The sequence below is a fragment of the Nilaparvata lugens genome, chromosome 6, assembly GCF_014356525.2.
Source record: "Nilaparvata lugens isolate BPH chromosome 6, ASM1435652v1, whole genome shotgun sequence".
NCBI classification, from domain to species: Eukaryota; Metazoa; Arthropoda; class Insecta; order Hemiptera; family Delphacidae; genus Nilaparvata; species Nilaparvata lugens.
Genome location: NC_052509.1, coordinates 18,903,542 through 18,924,120, shown reverse-complemented (window position 1 = coordinate 18,924,120; position 20,579 = coordinate 18,903,542). Strand labels below are relative to the sequence as shown.

Genomic DNA, 20,579 nt, shown 5'->3' with positions numbered 1-20,579 from the left:
CTTATTGGAAATTATTAATTCTCATTATGCTTCCTCAACCTCTCAACGAAACAGTTACTATTTTTCAGACGATTACATCCGTTATGAGCTGACGTTACGTAACGAAGGTTAAGGATGACTGCTGATCCTTGAGTTTACAAAATCAAACATCAAATAATGGACTCTCAACTTCTACACAACATTTCAGCTATGTTGATTAGAAGTATATATAGAAAAAACCAGACTCACAATGATACTATAATATTAGAATATTATGCATATTGATGTACTGGAACTTGATCAACCAGTTTTTCAATTTAATGAGATCTATAAATAATATTGCACCCTTGTCAATAATGAATTTGTGAAAGTCGACTTTATTGAATTCAAGAAATTTGAACTAGTATTCATTCAAAAATTGCATCAGAGTATAGAATATGTCCTCTCCAATCGCCTCCCCAACTAAAAGAGTAACCTCAACCACAAGAGTAGCAGCACATCCATCATAAGAATTCATATGCCTATTTTCCACCTAGTCTAATTGGAATCAATTTTAGAAAATCATCAATAAGAATCTATTTATTTGGGGAAACACCAGTTTTCCTGAATATCAATGTCAAACAAATTATACTATCATGTATAGGTACGGTAATACCATAGAAGGTCTGAATAGAATATACTTCCTCCGATCCTCTTTGATAATACTATAGTTGTGAATCCATCCCCCTTTCCATGGTTGATATTCTTTTTGTGATATAATATAAACTAAGAATTTGAACGTTTGTAATCTTACAAAACCAGCAAATTATTGTTGAACAGTGATTTCTACTTGAAGGCTTCAATTTCACATTGAAAAAATAAATACAAGGGTCATGACATACTTGTAGCATGGTGTCATACATTCCTATTCTACTAGAATGATTCAAAGTCAAACCCTTCTACAAAATTATATCTCATTCTTATTATCTTGGATCTTTTCCTCTTATCCAAAACAATGCTTGTTGTTGAAGGACTAGAAATGTGTCTTTCTGCGAAAGCATTTATGGGTGGGTTTCCCCAGTTGCTCTTAAGGAATAAGAAATCATAAGGAATAGCTATGTTTCACCAGTGTTGTCTCTTATATGTATGTCTAGAGGGTAATGATTTACCGTACTTATTACGTAAGATAGGTACCTACTAACCGCAATGACGCTTGAAGACCTCACATTATTATCGAGAGATTCGTGAATACCACATTTTTGCTTCCAAGGACTTATATGGGGAACAATATTCAGAGTGTTCTATCATACAGTGAAATATATTACATCCTCTAAGATGTATATCCAAATACTTATTGAGGTATATTAAAACCTCATCGGATTGTGCACACATACATAATGCATAGTCTAACTATAAATAAATAAATTGTATCGTGAAATAAAATATATTGTCTTACCTTCATAGTAGACACTGAAAAATTCAACCCCAATATTCAATTCTGAATTGCATTTTAAAAATGTTCCCCAGCAATCATCGGATTTGACCGGTGATATGATTACCTTATTGTAATTGTTAATTCATAAATTAATCATGAAATCAGCAAATAAATTATTAATAATGGCGATATTATAACTTAATATATCATGACTATCATACTTTTTTGAAATAATTATTAATAGTCTCAAATCAAATAATAATTGATAATATTAGATTATAATATTATTGAATCATGGATCTTTTAGTTCAACTTTCAGGTCCACTTTCCTGCAATTCTATAACATAGGTTTGTAGACAATAAGATTTTATGCTTGTGGGATGTAGATCCATAAAGATAATATTAATACGGGTTGTAATTGTAAATGAGGATTTCCCAAGTTTTCATTTCATCATTATCTTCTAAATTCACTCGTCTTCTTGACAAAATCTTATTTTGGTGAAGGAAATCGAATAAGAAAAAGAGGCATTCAATATTCGTTTCTCTATCCTCTCTGCTTAGTGAGTGTCTACGAACAGAAAGTCTTTGAACCCTATATGAATTCATCACTGATCTCCAATGAGGATGTTTTGTTATTACACAATGGAAGCATTCTGAATAAAATTGAAGTAGGCTTCTGATATCCAAGTCAGTCTTTCATAACCAATCTGTTATTGGGAGCAAGAGCTTTGATGAATTCATATTATAGTATATTGTGGATTCAGTACAAATTCTTTGAATCATAGCTGATTCCTTGTACAATATTCGCTTGTATAATCTATCCATACAGGTTAATGTATGTTGTAAACTGATAATACAAACTTTGTGATACAAATAATAATAATAATAATACGAAATCATGAAAAAAGGAAGAAAATGAGTTATTTATATGGATCAAGCAATTATAAGAATCTTCATTCATAAATAAGCAATATCAAAGATAATATGCTGGATATTGTTCCAGTGTAAAATAAAACAAATCGGAAATAATAATTACATGGAGGGGATAGTCAAGTTTCAAGGGAATTCTAGTTTCTTGTATAATGAAATTTTGGTGGAACAGGTTGAAAAATAGAAAATTGTACGAAACTACTAAACGTTGATGATGTTATTTAAACGGTATTTAATAATGAATAGTTGATTATTATAATTATAATCTTAAGTGATGAGAAATTTAGTTCAGAGATGCCCTTGATTGTTCAAAAATAAATCTGAATAGATTTTTCATATTTCTACCAGTACGGATTTTCATCTTGCATACTCCAATAATATTCCATTTTTCTCCTGTCACTGACGGCTCTTTAAAAAAAACATTGAAACAAAAAAGTAAATGTCATATGTCAAACGAAACCAAATAACATATTTTATATCTTTATATCATTTCTACTCTTCTGTACATAAACAACATAAATCACATCCAATCCACGAAAAAGAGACAAGTAGAGAGAGAAGAGGCAAGTCTATATAATATCCAATCACCACAACAAATCTCGTATTATAATTATTGTATTGAGATTGAGAGCAAAAGAGCGATTATACTTTTGCGTAGTTGCTGATAGTAGTGAAATTTAATTAGAAACGACAGCATTCCTTATGAATGACAGTAAAACCTCCCATACAATCAATGCTGACAGTTTGACGTGGATCTCACTGTATAGTAGTGAGATGTGATGCGCCGAAGAGATAAGGAGCAGATGACAAGGAGGCTGTCGCTCTGCTGTGTGTGTGAGAGAGAGAGAGAGTGAGTGTGTGTGTGAGGAGGGAGGTTTGAACTTCACCTTGACGCGATATGCAGGTGAGCGAAGGTCGGAGGCAGCGGCGACGGACCACCAGCTAGGTTAGGTTAGGTTGGCGCTATGCTACGGTTAGTTGCTTATCTGAAGCCGGCGCGTTAACATCAGCTGACGCGACAAAATGTTTACGCCCGATAATGACGACCTGCTCGCCGAGGTAGTGGCTGCCGCCTCCGGGGGCGGCATGGGCAAAGTGAACAGTCTGCCCGACCTGTGCAACATGAAGGCCTCTCTGGCACTCGCTGAGAGTTTGGCTCGAGCCTCCCTCATGACTTCTCCCGCCGCCAAGCGCCGCCTCCAAGCTAGGCGTCTAGAGCTGGGGCTTGGCGAATTGCCTGGATATGTGCCTCCCAAACATCTGCTGCTATATCTTGTCAGGTTCGTCTTGAAAGTGAATAATAATTATTCATGAGTCTTGAAATTTCCATACATAAATACAGAAAACTGCTTTGCAAATCCTAGAAAGTGGAATGAATTAGAATGAATGAAGTTTAAGAAAATATAATATATGAGACTACCAATAATGTGAGTGGTAAATATTCTTATAGTATCTCCGAAGCATTCTTATTTTTCAATCTTGACAAATAAATAAAATACCGTCTTTTTTAGGGCTACTTTAAATATAAATAAAAATATAAAAAACTCAATTTAAAAGCAATTTAAGAGGGTACTGAGATTTATATTTTTATTCAAATATAATACTTTATTTGAAATTCAGATGGAATCTTTACGGTATTCATCTAAATAATACCAAGAAATCATGTATGAAATCAAGAGAATCTTCTGGAATTCAATTCATCTTTCATTTATTTTCAGAAATATATAACTTACTCATTACTCAGAATAAATGTAGGCTAGATTTTGATTTGATCTTCGTTTCCATATCAATAGTAAGGTACATAATCAGCATAACTCTACCTATTTAAGTGGTTAAGTGGTAGAGTGAGCATTATTGTCCAAACTTCGCTTCGGCAACAGTTAAAAAGTCATTCTATTTTTTTATTTGTGAAATAGGAGTCTAAGAAATTTTGAAAGTCAAGTAGTTCGAATTTTGATTTAATAAATATTAATGTTTCGAAATGCGTATTTATTAATAATGTATCATTCTTCGCCTATAATTATTTGGACCTGATTTTAGTCAACATTTCGTAAAAATATTTACCAACCATGTCTTATGTGGGAGTAATTTACTATAAAACAGAAGTTCTTGTTTCCAATAAAACCGTACTATAAGTTACTGTTTTTTCCTGAGGTGAATAGGATTCAGGTAAGCCTGATTATTATTATTTTTAATTCTCCCTAATTTTGTTTTTTTAATCTGTAAAACAAATAAAAATATGTAGTGGAATATTCCTACAATATGTAGCTTACGGCAAGTTTGGGAATAGAAGTAGTTAAATACTACTGAACTATGTGTGAAAAATAAAAATATACATGAGTATTCTCACAATTGTGAGATAATAAAATGAGCTATAGACTGCTAAAGCTGATATCTGGCTAACCGTTTATTATTTGCATACCGCAGTCTACTGTATTATTATTCAAAATAGGGAAAATATTCAACTTATTTGACATGATTGATTTGTGTCGTAACCCAATAAATTCAAAAGCAATCCCCAAAATGGGCCAAGAATACTATTGTAAAGGTAACCTAAAGTTAAAAGTTCTTTAAAAATTGTCCGTATTTTCAAATTTCGTTGCACCATTTGCTTCAGAAACAAACCGACCAATCACAGTGTTGAGGACTTAAGTCACATGACATCACGCAACTTTTTCAATTTTTAGGTTATGTTCTGTAAAGATCTCCAAATTGTCATTGTTGCAATAGTTTTAACACAAATACTACGAGTATTAAAAGGCTAGGTTAAAAGTGAGTGGTGATTATTTACTTCCAATTTTACGACTATGAATTTTCAATGCCCAAAAAAAGTTCTGCCATACAAGACAAACCAGACGAAGGACAAAGAGTCAAAGAAAAATCGGTAGGAAAAGGTAGAGTTTTGTTGTAGATTGAAAGTTTGTTTGCAGTTTGTAGGTCAGAATTTGACAGTGCTCGGTTGTTATTATAATATTTAAATAATTGTCCTTATTTGTGTTATTATTAAATAGGTAATGTTTCTTATAATAATCCATTAACTCTCAAAATAATAACGCCACTTAACTCATTTTATTGAGTTCACATGAGGTCCATATCAAAAATCTACCATATTTTTGTAACATGGTAACTTAGGTACGGTCATGCCGGTACAAACATATCCAATTTAGTCCTTTTACTCCTTTATATTATTTTTAACTAGTTTTCCCGGCGAACTTTGTACTGCCAAAAAGTCAATGTACCGTATCTCATGTTACTCTCAACTTTATTTTGTGAATCATGAAATTTATCTGACAATCAATATTTCCATTTACATCTGAGTACGGACTTTCTATGTGCTTAGTCATGCAGCATTTACTATTCCGAAAACATACTCTTCCCAATAAATTGGTAGTAATATTTATTAGTAAAATGTTAAATTAGAAAAAAAAGGTTAAATCAGTGTTTCAAAGATGAACTTGATGCGTTCATAGTTGTTGATTGTCAATAGATGGTCCAGAAATTATGCGATATACGATGAATCAGTACGGTATTGAACTAGCTCATCACGCTGTGGGGCTTATTTTGAAAAATCTTTGTAGGATGTACCTATAGTCTGAGTGGGTGATGTGACGAGTCAATTGAAACGGTTGGAATATTGGAAATCTATAGAAGGTTAGAAGTTGAAAATTAGATCAGTTAAAACTTCTGGAGTCAGCATAATTATTTTTATATAGAAAGTATACACCGGTCAACTGAAAGACCGGGGTCCCATCCATCAAGTCTTGAATAAATACCTTCATTGTTATAAACCTATCTGAAAATGGGTGCAGTAATAGGAAATAGGCCTTCCTGATTTAAACTACATGAAATTAGTAAAAAATTATATTTTATCGGATGACGTAATAATTTAATAGAGCATTGTTAAAATGTTGTGCTTTGTTCAATAGGTAGAATAAGAGTGCGTCACTATCACACATATAGGCTTAATAAGCAACGAAGGGTGATTGTGGTTGACCCTGTTGTGAATGTAATTCTTGTTTCTTGTTTTTTGTTGTTCACGTTTTTAAAGAGGAAATTTTATTTATTAGAAACGAGTGGCATACAAATACTTTCAAGCAATCAATCTTGATTCTATGTTCCCAAATGGAACTGTCATTTTTTAGGCTATTTTATAGAATAATAGAGTAGCCTACTAACATAATAAAACATTTAAATTTTTCAAATACCAAATGACAAAGAAACTATAATTTCTATAATAATATCAAGTGACCTGGCTGACTCCGCTCTGGTTTCAGAGCTTTCAGGTCGCACCTGATCAATTTCAGGGCTTCTGACATGACTTACTATAATTTATGATTCTTTGAAACAAAAATTAATTATTATTAAAAAATCCATGCATTATCTGGATATTGGTTGTTCTAGCAGGCTATTTGCACAGATAAGATAAGCGCCGTGCAATCGAATTTCTTGTGAGTCCGCTTAAGGACAGATCAGCTCAGAAAAAATACATTTATTTTTCTAAATTATTTCTGATTGGTTTGGAATCCGGAAAGCCGTTCGTTAGTTTGAAAGCCACCTAAGACGGTGGTCTATTGATTTCTCATCATCATTCTCTCATTCATAATGCACAAGCCTAAGGCTTATGTGGTCATCATCCTCAGTGGAAGAGTTATATACAACATCGATATATGAATATCATGGGAGTAACTTATTCAACTACCAATCATAGTTTTGTCTATAATTATTAGTAAGTAGAACCTCAATATCACTAATAATTAATCAATTTTATATAATTTATTCTCCAAAATCTAAAAATGTACTAGTAGTTCTGTGAACAGTTGACCTCGCGCAGTTACAAACAACAGTCTCTTCTAATACTGTCAATCAGAGTAAATTCTATCCTATCCTGTCGTGTCGGCGAGATATCAGTGTATAAACGACTAATGGCTGTTTGGGTTGTATCGACAATGCTAATAATTTGATGTAAACAGCTATATGCCAATATCATCTAAAGCTTATCGAGTTGAAAGCAGAGAAAAGTCGGGAGAAAATACTATGCTACTTCAAGTTATCAATTGCATGCCTTACTGCAAGCAATTAATATTCGACACAACAGCTGTTTTCTCACTAAGTTTCATTGAGATATTGAATTGCATTCAATCTATTATCCACTCGACAGTTGATTTGTGATGAATGCTTCCATAGTCTGATTTTTACTCTAATATTGGCGTATGAAGGAAGCTCCTTTTCCTTTTATATTATCCTTGAAATGCAAAATTTCCAAAAACCTTGTATATACGTCGACGCGCAATTTAAAAAGGAACATACCTGTCAAATTTCATGAAAATCTATTACCGCGTTTTGCCGTAAATGCGCAACATATAAACATAAAGAGAAATGCAAAACCTTAGACTTGAATCTTAGACTTCACTTCGCTCGGTCAATAAACCACAAATGCATGAAAATTTAGAGTATGGAAACCCCTTACAAGACGCTGGTGTGAATAGAGAAAATTCTTAGATAATACATGTTTTTTATTTATTACAAATTTTACTTGTGTGATGCTGCATGAAATACAAATACACTATTACAATACTCTCAGGCTAACTTTGGATAACTACTCACTTTGGATGTCTTGTCATGACAAAATACACCCCGATACAACGAATTCTCTCCTTGGTAATTTGAGACACCGTACTTTATATCGAGGTTCAACAATATTGTTGACTTGTCCATTCCTTGTACTTGAAATCAGACAGTGTAACATTCCTGATCCTGATATGTACTCTTATACTCGCATACATTTTATCAGAACAATTGGTTGCATGACATTATAATATAACTCAAAATCCTCACAAGTGATAAATACAAGACCAGTAAGACTTCAGTATTGCACCAGTAACCTGTACTTTAAGTCGATTGTCCACCCAAGTAACAAACGTGATGGAACAATATAACTTGAAGGCCAAACAAATCCAACAGTTTTCATATATATATATATATATATATATATATATATATATATATATTATATATATATATATATATATATATATAGTAATATGAAATTTATATTTTTGTAGTGCATATAATAACCATAGCGTGAATATTTCTTATAGAGAACTAAACTGTCATATTTTCGTTATTGATACTAATCTGATAGCGTGAGTTTATTGAAAACATAGGTACAGAAAAGGATATTGTCAAGACAAGATTTATTGTAGCATTATTTAATGGAGCAAAACGAATCCTTATATGAATATACACTCTATATTGTGTGATGTTATAAAAGAATCTAAACTAGACTGTTGCTATTGTCGTCTGTTGACTTGTGGTTCCTTCTAAATGTTGATTCATAAAAGGTTTAATCAAATCATAGTCGTAGAGACAAGATCTTATCATGGAGAATGTTTTTTCCTCCACTTCTATTTGGGTTTTGATTCTCTCTCATTTTTTATCATACAAAGACTCGACTTTGCCAACCTTGGATGCGAACAGACGTCATAGCAATATCTCGAGTGTGTTATTAGCATTGTTATAATAGAGCTTTATGTATTTGCATTATTCTTTGCATCCTGTAACATATATAAGCTGACAGTTTTATATGTATGGGTTATACAGTTTATTGACTTGAATATATATATTTCATTGAACTTCAAGCCTCAACCTCAATTATGAAAGGTATATTCTGTGCACCTTCAAGGGGGACCTCTTGCTCATCAGAGTTGGAATTACCGGGCTCGACTTTATGATACAAACGTTTTATCATCCATCTTTAACAGGCCTACGACATTGAATCAACTATTGTGACAATTTCACAACGTCTCTGATAATAGTGTAAAATGCAATGTCCGAATAAATAACAATAATATCGAGTGACCTGGCTGGCTCAGGTCCGAATAAATAAATGTGTATGGCGGTAGTTTATGAGGGGAAAATAAATAATGTATGAATAAAAAATAAAATAAAACTATAAACATTTCGAAGATGAAAAATGTTGAAATAAGTGATATGCTAGTGATTACTTTCATGCGTTTGAGTTTTGGAAAAAAGTTAGGAGAATATGTTTGGAAAGAATCAATTAAAAATTGTTCAAAAATGATTTAATCCCTTTTTTATAAATTGATTTGTTTGTGAAATTTTTCGATACCTGGGATTTCATTACGCTAATATTGCCAATATTACGAAGATATTGGCTAGATGATATAATAAAATCGCCAAGATTGAGAACTTCTTCTTGAAGTTCTCAATCTACTTTTCAGATTATAGAATCTCAAATTCTATAATCTTCCTAGAAAATGGACGAAAGTTTTCAATTAAAAAAAATAAAGCAACAAACATTTCTCCCCTGTAGATGTAAATAGTAGGCTAGGTGATTGGGACTCGTTAGGACCTGAATTTGTTACACATTCATGTTTTTCTATTACTTTTTTAGGAAACATATATACTAAACTACTAGATAATGATATATAAACTATTGTTTTTCATCTTAAGTCCGTCAATTGCCTTATTGGAATGATTGTACCAATTGAGACATTGGACCACTGAATATTGGAACTACTACATTTCCCGAAATAGAATTGGACTTCCATTAAAATATTTAAAATAAATTGACCCATCTTTGATTCCATTTTATTATAATCTCTCCTTTTAGATAAATAATCATCTATAGGAGTTTTCTCATGTCGTTCATTAATTAATTTATGCCATCTTACCTTGACAAATATGATTTACCATTTGTTATGAGAGAAACATCTTTTTCCCATTTGGGATTCCATTTTGCCAAATTTACTGAATAATTCTGAAACGATGCTTAATCCTTCTTTATTAGCTTCACAAAAGAGTTTTTCTTCAACCTAAATATCAAGAATAAATTGTTTTTCTAAATTTAAATTTCAACTCTATGTAATCTTCTCTTCTATATCTCAGGTTTTCCTTGTTGTAGATCGAAATCTATTTATATAAGATGAACTTAGCCAACTTAATTCAGCAAGTGACTGTAAAGCATGTGGTTTAGTTCAGGATCAGGTAAGTAATTAAGATGCTCCAAGAGAGAAATTCGAAGGTCATGCATTTCTTGGAACGGACCAAGTTTTTGTATTGATAGTACAGGTTCTCCACAAATATGAAAAAGCACCGACCTCTGTATTTGCTTTAAATGTGACTAGAGAATTTAAAATTCAATGATCAAATCTGAGATGATTTTTTCAAAGCATACAAGTATGCTTTTTTAGAGACATGAAAGAGAGAGAGAGAGAGAGTGTGTGAGAGAGAGGTTACAATGAGATGAGATGAGTAATTATAATGTTTTCATAACAACCAAAACGAAAACTAAATATTAGTACGCCATAAATCTTCCTTCTTCCAATAAGAGCCATTTGAAATGATTATTTTGCAAAATATGTGATTAAAGATTGGTATTATATTTCCTTTGGCTTATATTCAAGAATATTATTCAACAAAAGTACGGATGTTAAAAAAGCTTTCAAAATAATAATATTTTTGAAATGAAAAGTTTAGATAATGAAGATGATATGTATTGTCCGAAGATGAATGATTCAATTAGTGGAACATTCGACAAGGAAGATTCTAAAATTTGAGACCCGGCCTGGGCCTGCTTCAATGCATATCATTATCTTGTATTATTTGTGTATTAGAATATTAGAAAATAAATTAATAAAAACAATATAAAACTTGTAGTACCCTTTTTATTTAAAATGTTCAAGATAAAAAGGGTACTACACGTTTTATATTGTTTTTATTAATTTGAATAAAATAGCTCATATAATTCAAGTGATTTTAGATAATAAATTTATCATTTTTTATTTCAAGTACAGTTATGAGTTATATGATATGATTTATAGTTTATTTCTAATATACATGCTGTCACAATAAGTGTCCCAGCAACACAGTCTACAGTGATTTTGAATTGCTCATATTTTATTATAACTGTGCATCTTGGACATCATATAATCATGCGCCCATGGAACACAACACATAGCACATCATAAAATGGAGACTGCCATAAATCATACACTTGTAAAAAGTGCGTTTCTAACTAATCAATATATTCGAACTTTATCTTTGAGTATTTCATGGTTATAGTACAAGCTACAAGTGCTAGTACAATATTGCCTTTGAATCTATTTGAAAGGGAAGATAGAAATATTTATGTGCCATAAAAATAGTTGAAGAGAATGTAAGTGACATTTATGAGGCCGAAATACTGTAACGGCAATTCGAGATGCGGAATCGGATTTCTCATCAAATACATAAATCAATGACTCCCAGCAATAATTGTTATTGTGACTGATAGGTAGTCTTCTGATTGCAATTAAAGATAGAATGTTTCCATGTTGCTCTTGAGAATACAAAATGCAGGCAGGGTCAACTTGAATCATTCAGTAATCCTACATTTTTCATAATTGTAGAAAAAATATATTTAATCTATCATGAAATAAGTTGTAAACTTCATTGGTTAGCTTTTCATTGGTGAATTTTTCGTATCTCAATTCTGCGGTGTCAAAATAATTATAATTTATCATTTTCATGCTGAGTCTCTCAGTAGAGTTGGAAAAATATACCTCTTTGCTCTTTGACCCTCCATTATAATTAGTCTGGGCGCAAATGTCATTCCGTGATAGTAATTTTTGAGTAACAGCCGTGGAAATGTCTCAATTTATAAATGTCTCAATCTATCTATATATATAAAAATGTTATGTTGGTTTGTGTACGCTTCAAAAACTCCAAAAGTACTGCACCGGTTGAGTTGAAATTTTAACATGATATAAAATCCGCATCAAGAATTGTTTTTGGTCTATCAAATTTATAATCCGACTTCAGGACTCTTTCCTACGGTCCTTCAAAGTTTACATGTAATCCTTATGGGAGAAGATTTGTGAGCTGGCCTCACACAGAAATAAAAATCAGCTGTTATAATCATCGCGTCATCCAACAGCCGTCGGTAGATCTGTTTTTCCATTTTCTTTCTTTCTTTCTACTGATTCACAAAATCTCAATTCTAATAATAATTTTAACATGTTTAAAATTTTAACATGAGTATAATTTGTGGATTTGAATGAAATTTTTAATATTTTTTTTGTGATTGTGAAGGAAGATTTTGGTTTGTATTTATATTTTGAAATTAATTAATCTGATAAATCCAAAAATATTGTAGTACATACATTTTTTGGACTCAAAATAGTGTGTGAATTAAGTTATTATTTACATAACATCTAGACCGTGTATTCCAAATTAAGATTAAAAGCAGTTTTGGGCGAATGCCTGTTGTTTTTACCTGCATTGAATCTATTGTCTATGAATAAATGAAATGAAATAATGCCGCGGTGCGAACGACGTCCAAACTTGGGTCGTAGAACTCGGAATGCTGTAAATTTAGAATATGCACGGGAAAATCAACAGCAAGGAGATATACCATTCAATTCCCCAGCAAGGTACATTCAACTATATCTAAAAATGCAAATTTCTGTACAACTAGCACATAGGAAGTCCATATTGAGATATAAAATACTGATTGATGGATAATTTTCATAAAAATATAGTGCATCAGATTAAGCAAAGACTAAGCACACCTGAGGAGGCGCGGCTTGGTGATACAAAGTGTTGATCTTATGGAGATTGCCTTATCACACTGTTACATGCCATCTCCGAATCAGTGAGTGTGAGTTCTTCCATTCAAACAAATAAGCAAGAAGCACCTGGATGCAAAATGCCGCATCGCGCCTCCTCAGGTGTGCATCCAGCTAAAGTTTGTCATGAGATGCATTAACTGTTTGGAGGTACGAAGTTCGCCGGGCCAGCTAGTAGTATAAATAAATGAATAAATAATAATAATATCTTCGTTACATTCCTCATGATGGAATGGGAGAAGAATTAAAGGTGGTTCGAGGGGTGAGAAAATTATAAGTATTATTGCTGTTATTGAAATCAAAAAAGACGCAGTTTATTTAGGAATAAACAATTATTACAATATCGAGCAATAACCTTAGACACAAATTAGTATAACCATTGTCTGATTTTAAGGCGGAATATAATAAGTACAATAACTTATCGTTCCCAGCAATTGAGGCATCCCACAGTACAATCTTGATCTTATTGTATGTTAATTTATGATTCGCTCACACTCAGCAATCATTATCAGCGAACCAGTTATTGTGTATCTCAGGTACAATCTTTTTGGATTAACCAGTTCGATACATAATGAGCATGTACCGAATAATATTTCCAAGGTGACGCCGCTTGCCACGGTTGCCTAGCAACCAGAGTCAATGTCCGGTTGAGACGGCTGTTCAAAGGACAGACGCTACTCAGACTCTTTGCAGACGAGAGAAAGACGTTATAAAAAATTCATATTATAGTCATAATTCGAACTTGAATCAAACCAGAAACCAAATTCACTAGAACACTTGAAGTATCTCAAACTCTCATAAAAAACATCTACTATATTATTTATTTTTAAATTACGTTTTCTCTCAGCTTTATTGTCGATAGTCTGCGGAGAGTCTGTCTCATTTGCGCGTCTGGTATTATTATTTAATCGACACATGTAACAATAATCTACTCTCGAGTCGGCTGTTTCGACACAGTTTAAAAGCAGCAATCCTTGAGACAACTCAGGAAGTTCTGCTCCATCACATCCACGGGAAATAAAAGTCTAAACACGTCGAGTCGTGTTCATAGCAACACAACAAGACCTTCCTCACTGATTGATAGATCCTGTTTTGGATCATCAGATGCTCCAATATTTGTCTGATGTGTGGGAAGTTCGTATCGTGAAACTGTGATGAACCAAACACAAAAATGTTTGAGGTACTTTCATAATTGGATGGATATTTATGGATGATGAATTCATATACCCCCAAGTTTATTAACTTTCCACCTTCTATAGTAATAGAAATTAATAAGCCAACATTCTGTGTATGTACTACCTGGATCTATAAAGAATTGATTGATCTTTTTGAATAAAAGATTCTCTCTTTAGAAATAAGCCTATAAGGTAATAGGACCTAATTTTCTCTTTAGAAATAAGCCTATAAAGTAATAGGACCTATAAAGAATTGATTGATCTTTTTTTGTGAAAATGAGGATACCTTACCTCTCTTCAATGTTCAGTTGAGATGTTCAACTTGCCAACTTTTCAAAACTTGTTTTCTCTTAAGTTTCAATAGATATAAGTAAGCTGTGAGAGCCTGTGACGATTTCAAGACGTTTTATTCGAAATCAACAAATTAATTATAAAAATACAACATTATTCAACAATCCTATTGAATTGAACCACGGATAAGGTATTCTACATTTGGTTTTATATGTGAATCAGCTTGTTTCGTCTGCTTGAGTCTGTCATTTGTATATTTCTTCTCATCCAGTCGTACTCGGTATCACATTGTTTTCTGCCCCATCTCCTTACAAATGAAGTTCAAGGGACATTTTTCTGGAAATTCTGCTCATTTTATCAAGAGAGTTACTCATGAATGATGAATCATACGATACAATCTTGAAGACGTGACAAAAGCCAGCTCCTGGCGCGCGATCATCATGTGAGCGACAACATTAGACTCATAGTTCATATTTCGATATTAAAAGACAAACACTGTTCACTGATCATGGTCCACGTCTCATATCGTGTGAAGAAGGCATTATAGGCCTACTATTCATGAATCTTTGAAAGGGACCAAGGGACGTGTCTACATTTCACAACAATTTGAATGACTTTCTCGACCCTCCAACCTCCTTGTCGCCTCTTGGACCTGATATAGATCTGCTGAAATCAACGAATTTTTATTGGTGTAGGAGCCCTACCTGTGCTGACGTCACACGAATGCACTACGGCTTTGTTTACGGAGGTAGTGGCTGATACCGGTATATTTGATGTAATATACTAATATTAACTGTTCAAAATAATCAACCATACTTTATTCGTCAAGAAAATTTATTTTTTAGTGATTTAATGATTAATTTTTATAATTGAGATTAAATTTTGTTAATCAATCATATTTCTATATTGTTAAAAAGCGATGTGCCAACGTTGCGGAGCTAGAAGAGGATAGCGCCATCTGCTTTGTAGAATGATGAAGGATAACAACACCAATGTTAATCAAATATTGCCATAATAATAGTGGAAGTTTATCGGGTTCATCATCCTAAAAAATTGCCAGCAATGTTTCAGTATGTACCTCAGTGCTGCACTCTATCAGAGAAACAGAGAACCTTGACTCTGTTACTTCTTCATAATACCGTTGGAGTGCGCACAAGTGAATAGTCCCCAAGAAGGATAAGTGGCTTATAGATTGGACAAGTCAAGGTGGCAAGTTACTGGCGGCCAGTACTTTTTATCACGTTTTCACTTTCCTCCTATTTCCATTCAGTAAATTCTTGTCTAAATGGAACTGTAAAGTTCGCTTTCAAGCAATTTTTATTTGCCAAATACATGAACTCAAAATTCATATGTGTTTACATTGAAAATTGGACTAGTGAAGGAAGCCTAACCTACTTACTGAACTGTGTCATCATCTGAATTCGGAAGAATAACACAAGGGTTGCCTTAGTATTTTATCTACCAATGTATTCTTATCATTGTTGTTTGTTACATAATAAATCTGTCTAGATGTAGGTGGAACTGGAATGGTAATTTCTCACAATTTTGCACTTATCAAATATCTGTCTAAATTGAACTGAGTCACTGTCGATGATGTAGAACCGTTCAAATCAACGAATTTTTATTGGTGTAGGAGCCCTACCTGTTCTGACGTCACACGAATGCACTACGGCTTTGTTTACGGAGGTAGTGGCTGATACCGGTATATTTGATGTAATATACTAATATTAACTGTTCATTTTTACTGTTCAAAATAATCAACCATATTTTATTCGTCAAGAAAATTTATTTTTTAGAGATTGAATAATTAATTTTTATAATTGAGATTAAAATTTGATTTATTTGATTAATCAATCATATTTCTTCATTGTTAAAAAGCGATGTGCTTACGTTGCGGAGCTAGAAGAGGATAACGCTATCTGCTTTTTAGAATGATGAAGGATAACAACACCAATGTTAATAAAATATTGCCATTAGCCTATAGTGAAAGTTTATCGGGTTCATCATCCTAAAAAATTGTCAGCAATGTTTCAGTATGTACCTCAGTGCTGCACTCTATCAGAGAAACAGAGAACCTTGACTTTGTTACTTCTTCATAATACCGTTGGAGTGCGCACAAGTGAATAGTCCCCAAGAAGGATAAGTGGCTTATAGATTGGACAAGTCAAGGTGGCAAGTTACTGGCGGCCAGTACTTTTCATCACGTTTTCACTTTCCTTCCATTTCCATTTAGTAAAAAATGGAACTGGAAAGTTCGCTTTCAAGCAATTTTTATTTGCCAAATAAATACATGAACTCAAAATTCTATGTTCATTTGTGTTTACATTGAAAATTGGACAAGTGAAGGAAGCCTAACATACTGTGTCATCACCTAAATTCGGAAGAAAAAAATAACACAAGGAATGCCTTAGTATTTTATCTACCAATGTATTCTTATCATTGTTGTTTGTTACATAATAAATCTGTCTAGATGTAGGTGGAACTGGAATGGTAATTTCTCACAATTTTGCACTTATCAAATATCTGTCTAAATTGAACTGAGTCACTGTCGATGATGTAGAACCGTTCAAATTCTACAGTTTTATTTGGTACAGGACCATGCTTTCGTCACCACACAGGTCACATTTTCGTGGTCATGAAACCATGGTCCTGTACCAAATAAAACTGTAGAATTTGGCGTTATATGTGTGTTTTTATTTTATTGTCCAAATTTAATTTGATGAAAAGTGATGTAAAGAGAGCACTGGCGTCCAGTAATTTGTTCGTTCTACAAGCCGCTTAAGATTAGACAATGATGATGTTACTATCTTCCTTTCACTGTTTCCCACTCCAATACAAGTATTCAAGATTAGTGTACCAACAGCACCATATAATTTCTAGAAAACTCGGGTGATGCAATGTCATCACAAAATAAAAAATTCAAAAATCGAAATTTCAACTAAAAACATATTGAATTGTTTACTTTTCTATCTTTCTATCTTGTTCTCAGTGTAATCCACGTTATTACTGTACTTATTTATTATAATTTCAGTTTTGCGTTATGTTTATTACAGTGCTATCTTGTTTTTGTATGGGTCTCGTTTGACTCAGTGGGAATTGTCATATTATATAAATAAGTTAATAAATAATTTCAAAATGATTTTCTACTCTCGCGAAAAACATTTTTTCCTCCACCTACTGTCAAAAGTACTTACTTTACTCCCTGAAACATGATACTAAAGTGTCACTTTTTCGCTCTCGGTACTAAAAAACAGAAAAACTCCCTAGGGAGTAAAAGTGAATCCATCTAAATAACATGGGAAGCATCTCTATTTTAAAAACGTACATTTGGAATAGGTCAGAAGGTCTAAGCTCAGATGAGGAAGCATATAGAGTAGTCATTAAACCAACTAAATTCAATACCTCAACCAGACATTTGATCGATATATAAAATTTATGTTTGTATGCTGAAATTATTATTACAAACTTCATATCACTATACTAGAAAAAAATTATATTTTTTCTTTTAATCCATGTTATTCAAAATACCAGCCAACGAATATTACTTATTAACTAATCAAATTTGAAACGGGAACTTCATCATAGCTGTAGTTGTGGCTGTCATTGCTGTTCCAACTTTAGCCGACAGATAGTGCTGTCGGAGGAGAACTGTGATTACAAGCCAGCTGTTTCTGTTTACTTTTTAGATTAGACTATGTTGTAACACATTGTTTGGTCACATACGTTTTTAAAAATTATTTTATTTGCAGTTTTTATGAAAATGTAGGTGGAGGAAAAATGTTGTGTATATCACGAGTGAAAAATGTTTTTTCTCCCTCAGGAAAATTGTTGCCCTCGGCTTCGCCTCGGGCTTCAAACTTTTCCCTCAGGGAGAAAAAACAGCACTTTTCACTCTAGATATACAAATAACTATAAATGCCATATTATGTAGGCATACAATCTACAGAATTGGGTATGGAACTGTTTTCATGATATTACGATAGCACGAGGGTTTGAAACTTGTATTCAATCATCAATATTGTAATCCTAATCAAATCATGATGAAATATTATCCATGTTATTCTCTTGGTGGAATTGGATGTATTTTGTATAGCATTCTTCAGCAATGTTGCAGTGACAGTCCCTTACCATAATACCCGTTCTCTTTCCAATGTTTTTACATTCGTGTTGTTTTTTTTTTTTTTTTTTTTAATTGTTGTAATTCCTGTTTTACGAAGTAACTGTTTTGTAATTATTTTGTTTTGTTTTGTCTTTCATCTAAATAAGCTACCATTACATTCACAAAGAAAAGCTTTTATTCCCTTCATCTTCACTAGTCAGTAATCTGCAACTGAGTTTATGGAATTCAAGGAATTCAGATGCTGTAAAATCTATATTCTTTATAAACTCTTGAGTTCATTTGAATCTGAAGCATTCGTGTAATATTGAGTGTATAGACTGAATTTCGGTCATACTCGGCTAAGAATGAGAAAAAAGCTAGATGGATTTTTGTAAGCATTTGCAAAATTCGAGGTTTGCCTAAAGAGAGAATCTTAGATAAGGTTCTTTCAATTTCAGCAGTTCTGAATCTAGATATAAGAAATGCGAGGAATTCAAAAGCATTGTGAATGAATGGAATTCTGTACCAGTCCCGAATTATAAGGATGTGTTCCAAGATAAATAGTAGTGAAGTCGGAATGTATGTTCGCATATGAAAACATTCAAATATTTCTCTACTCCTCTCAACTTGAACAGAGAAAAAACGTCTTTCAGATTCAGAAGTATCAAAACTTACTGAGTAACTGACTCACATTTTCCTAACTTGTATCTTCCTCATGTTTCCCAAGGATTGCTCAAGTCACTTCTTTATATATTTCACCTTATCAGATTCGTAACAAACATCTCATTGTTCTATCCTATTGCGTTGATAGAAATTGTATCATTTAGTTTTTTTTTCACACAGAGTTGGTGAAAATTATGGAAACTACCTTATATTTCTTTCACAAGGATAATTCGACAGTAGGCTTCATTGCGGATCCTATTCAAATTAAAAAAAAAACAACTGCTCTGTTGCTTTAAAATTTTGGTCCGCCATTTTTAATCAAACTTCATTTTTTTAAATGGGAAGGTGGTCATACGATGCATGATTTCAATATAGAATTTCAAAAAAATCTATACAAAACCGCACATCGATATCTCAAACCTTTTCAATAAAATTATTATCCACATCTAATTAATCATACAAAAATTAAATAAATGAGAACATCAAAAATCTAAGCCATTAACATTTTTGAAGGGTTAGCAAACACAGTAACATCTAATCACATATTTGAACAGTAAAGTTCGATCTGCAGATTTCTACTGTAGGACTACTCATTATTTATTTCATTTTTATTACGTTTTGATTTACTAGTATCTTCAAATGTGAATATCTTTGAAAAGGTTTGAGACCGATGTGTGGTTTTAGCCATTCATTTTCTCTTGAAATTCTGTATCGAAATCATGTGTCATACCACTTTCTCATTCAAAAAATAAATTTTGATTCAAAATGGCACATCCAAGATGGCGGTGCTGCTTTTGAAGCGACAGAAAAGTAGTTTATTCAATTCTAATAGGATCCCCAATGAAACCTACTGCCAAATATTAAGATGTTTTCATAATTTTCACCAACTCAACTCTGTTTATACAGTAAATATCGGGGCACCGAGCTTCGCTCGTTATTTTCATTTATTGGTAAACAGAAAACAATATTCTCTAAAACGATCGTGTTTATATTTTACAGCTATACCTCAGCTTATGAATTTTGGGGATGCGATATTTTGATTTTCCACAGAATCACTCGCTCACTTTTTACTATCCACAGACGACGAAAGTCTCAGCTGTTTCAGCCAAGGATGATAATATTATTATCCTTTTAATGTCGTTCAGCGAGTTTTCCCAATGATGAGACCTAGTGCAATTGAATTTTTATATCATAGATAAATGAGCATATATTTCTTGTCTCTGCTACTATGTTCTTAATTTCTTGAAAATCGTTAGAGCCGTTTTCGAGATCCGTTGAACATAAATAACCAGATAACCAGATATACAAATATAAATAATATATAAACAGATATACAAAAATTGTTCGCTTAATATAATAGGATACCGGAAATACTATAGCAAATTTCCCTCAGTTTGAAA

At 32.7% G+C, this 20,579-nt stretch overlaps 1 protein-coding gene across 3 annotated transcripts in view; it reads left to right on the top strand.

Annotated features, from left to right (window-relative positions):
- The window catches only part of LOC111048726 (nocturnin), an 85,395-nt gene that overhangs the window by 17,112 nt on the left and 47,704 nt on the right, over nucleotides 1-20,579 (top strand). The window contains exon 1 of one of the 3 annotated variants that reach the window (XM_039430327.1): nucleotides 3,222-3,603. The exons of 1 other annotated variant lie outside the window; for it this stretch is intronic. In XM_039430327.1, coding sequence (XP_039286261.1) covers nucleotides 3,347-3,603 — 257 coding nt within the window. In that variant the 5' untranslated portion in view covers nucleotides 3,222-3,346. Of the gene's footprint in view, nucleotides 1-3,221; nucleotides 3,604-5,005; nucleotides 5,218-20,579 lie in introns of those variants that run through there. One more of the 3 variants, XM_039430333.1, reaches the window with a different exon arrangement.